The 2,526-nt window shown below is 41.4% G+C and overlaps 1 protein-coding gene across 1 annotated transcript; it reads left to right on the top strand.

Annotated features, from left to right (window-relative positions):
- Positions 1–658: 658 nt before the first annotated feature.
- On the top strand, positions 659–1,831 carry LOC149846789 (S-adenosylmethionine synthase 1-like). The gene has a single exon (XM_089998152.1). It carries the CDS (start codon positions 659–661, stop codon positions 1,829–1,831), a length of 1,173 nt encoding a protein of 390 aa, XP_089854278.1.
- The last annotated feature ends 695 nt before the right edge of the window (positions 1,832–2,526 follow it).

Raw genomic sequence — 2,526 nt, 5'->3', positions numbered from 1 at the left:
AATGGACTCCTTTTTCCATGTAAGAAATGGATCCAGTAGGGAAACTCTTGACCTGAGATCAAGTTAGCCAAACCTTGATCTAACTTGGCCTGGGTCGTGTGCACCCATGAATGAGAGTCCAATCAGTTTACTGGCTCTAAATCCCATTGATATATTTGTATGGTTATTCCATTGTTGCTTGTACAAGGACTGGTTCCTTTTCTTTCTACATGTTCTTCATTTTGAGCTATTGCCGCACTTGATGTTCATTTTGATCCCTCTAATTTCCATATGAGGGTTGTTCTCCAATTTGTCACTAAAATCAGCCAAGCTTTAGAGCTACAATAATTTTTGCTAAATTGTGTGTTTTGTGTATTCACAACAATATTGAAGAAATGTTCTGCAGAGCCAACTGAAAATAGATTTGAAGAAATTGTCATTCATTATAGTTAATAGTTTGAAAACACAATTCAGTACTAGCATAATTGTTAAAGTTCATGAACTAGGTTATTTTTCACATGGTGCCCAAGTACAAAGTCTGGAATCTAAACTCATTTCTTCTGTTTTTTGGATAATTTGATCAAATGAAAATAATTAGGCTTCTGCTTTCTATAGTTCTCATGTGACTTAGATGATCAGTACCAAGATTGTTGATCTTGTTTCACTTTGGCCCTTCCAGATGGATACATTTCTCTTCACTTCTGAGTCTGTCAATGAAGGCCACCCTGACAAGCTCTGTGATCAAGTATCTGATGCAATACTTGATGCTTGCTTGGAACAAGACCCAGACAGCAAAGTTGCCTGTGAGACTTGCACCAAGACCAACATGGTGATGGTCTTTGGGGAGATCACTACCAAGGCCAAAGTTAACTATGAGAAGATTGTTAGAGATACTTGCAGGGGGATCGGCTTCACATCCGCGGACGTCGGCTTGGATGCTGATAATTGCAAGGTCCTAGTCAACATTGAGCAACAAAGCCCTGATATTGCCCAAGGTGTGCATGGCAACCTCACCAAGAAGCCAGAGGAAATTGGAGCAGGGGATCAAGGCCACATGTTTGGGTATGCCACTGATGAGACCCCTGAGCTTATGCCCCTCACCCATGTGCTAGCAACAAAGCTGGGTGCCAGACTCACTCAAGTAAGAAAGAATGGAACCTGCCCATGGTTAAGACCTGATGGCAAGACCCAAGTCACCGTTGAGTACAGAAATGAAGGTGCCATGATCCCACTAAGGGTCCACACTGTGCTAATCTCTACTCAACATGATGAAACTGTCACTAGTGAGAAGATTGCATCTGATCTGAAGGAGCATGTCATAAAACCAGTTATACCATCAAATTACCTTGATGAGAAAACCATATTTCATCTGAACCCATCCGGGCGTTTCGTTATCGGTGGGCCGCACGGCGATGCAGGGCTCACCGGTCGGAAGATCATCATAGACACTTATGGGGGATGGGGTGCTCATGGTGGGGGTGCATTTTCAGGGAAGGATCCAACTAAGGTTGATAGAAGTGGGGCATACATAGTAAGGCAGGCTGCTAAAAGTGTGGTGGCATCGGGCCTAGCTAGGCGCTGCCTGGTCCAAGTTTCTTATGCAATTGGTGTGCCTGAACCACTGTCTGTGTTTGTTGACACATATAAGACTGGCAAGATACCTGATAAGGAGATCTTGAGGCTGATCAAGGAGAACTTTGATTTTAGGCCAGGCATGATTGCTATCAATCTGGACCTCAAGAGGGGGGGAAACTTCAGGTATCAAAAAACTGCTGCATATGGGCACTTTGGTCGTGAGGATCCAGATTTCACATGGGAAACTGTTAAGATCCTCAAGAAAGGGAAGGCTTGAATTTGAAAGCTGCTGCTGGAATTTTGTTGGTGCTCTTAATTCTTTTGTTTTGTTATGTGATCATATGCTATGATAGTATGTCTATTCATACGCGTATGCACATTATCTGGTTTTTCCTTTTAGTTTGCTTTGCGTTTAGCTTGTCACATGAACAAGCTTAGGAGCATGAGGGGGAGGAGCGATTTGTGACAGTTCATTTTTTTTGTAATGGTATCGTGATTTTTTTTTTGTTTTTTGTGTTGTCTTTATTTGTTGAGTTTATTTAATATGGTTCTTAATTTTGGTTTGATGAACTTTGTTCATTTGACAACTCTCTCTCTCTCTCTCTCTCTCTCTCTCTCTCTCTCTCTCTCTCTCTCTGACTCAATTTGTCATGTTTGTTTTGATATAATAAGTTGATACAAAATATTTTGGTGTAGGAATTTCATTAAATTACAAGAGGAACTGCGTGTACGAGAGAGAGAGAGAGAGAGAGAGAGAGAGAGAGAGAGAGAGAGAGAGAGTTGGCAGTTGGATAGAGTGTGCATTTGGAAAAGTGGCAGTGTGGTAATAGTTACCAAATCCAAGATTTAGTGCAACTAGAAAGAAGTGACAATTTCACTTCATTCCATAAATGCATAAACTCCTATCCTTGCTATTAGTTTTCATGCATCCCATGCTTTTTTTCAAATTCATACTCAAAAGGCCTGGTGTGT

The sequence above is a fragment of the Nuphar pumila genome, chromosome 2 (genome assembly GCF_984573655.1).
Source record: "Nuphar pumila chromosome 2, dmNupPumi1.hap1.1, whole genome shotgun sequence".
Taxonomy (NCBI): domain Eukaryota; kingdom Viridiplantae; phylum Streptophyta; class Magnoliopsida; order Nymphaeales; family Nymphaeaceae; genus Nuphar; species Nuphar pumila.
Note: the sequence above shows the minus strand (reverse complement) of the source record. Positions and strands in the feature narration are given on the sequence as shown.

Excerpts from the sequence above, each read along its gene's own strand:
- LOC149846789 (XM_089998152.1), top strand. The coding sequence starts at position 659 with ATGGATACATTTCTCTTCACTTCTGAGTCTGTCAATGAAGGCCACCCT.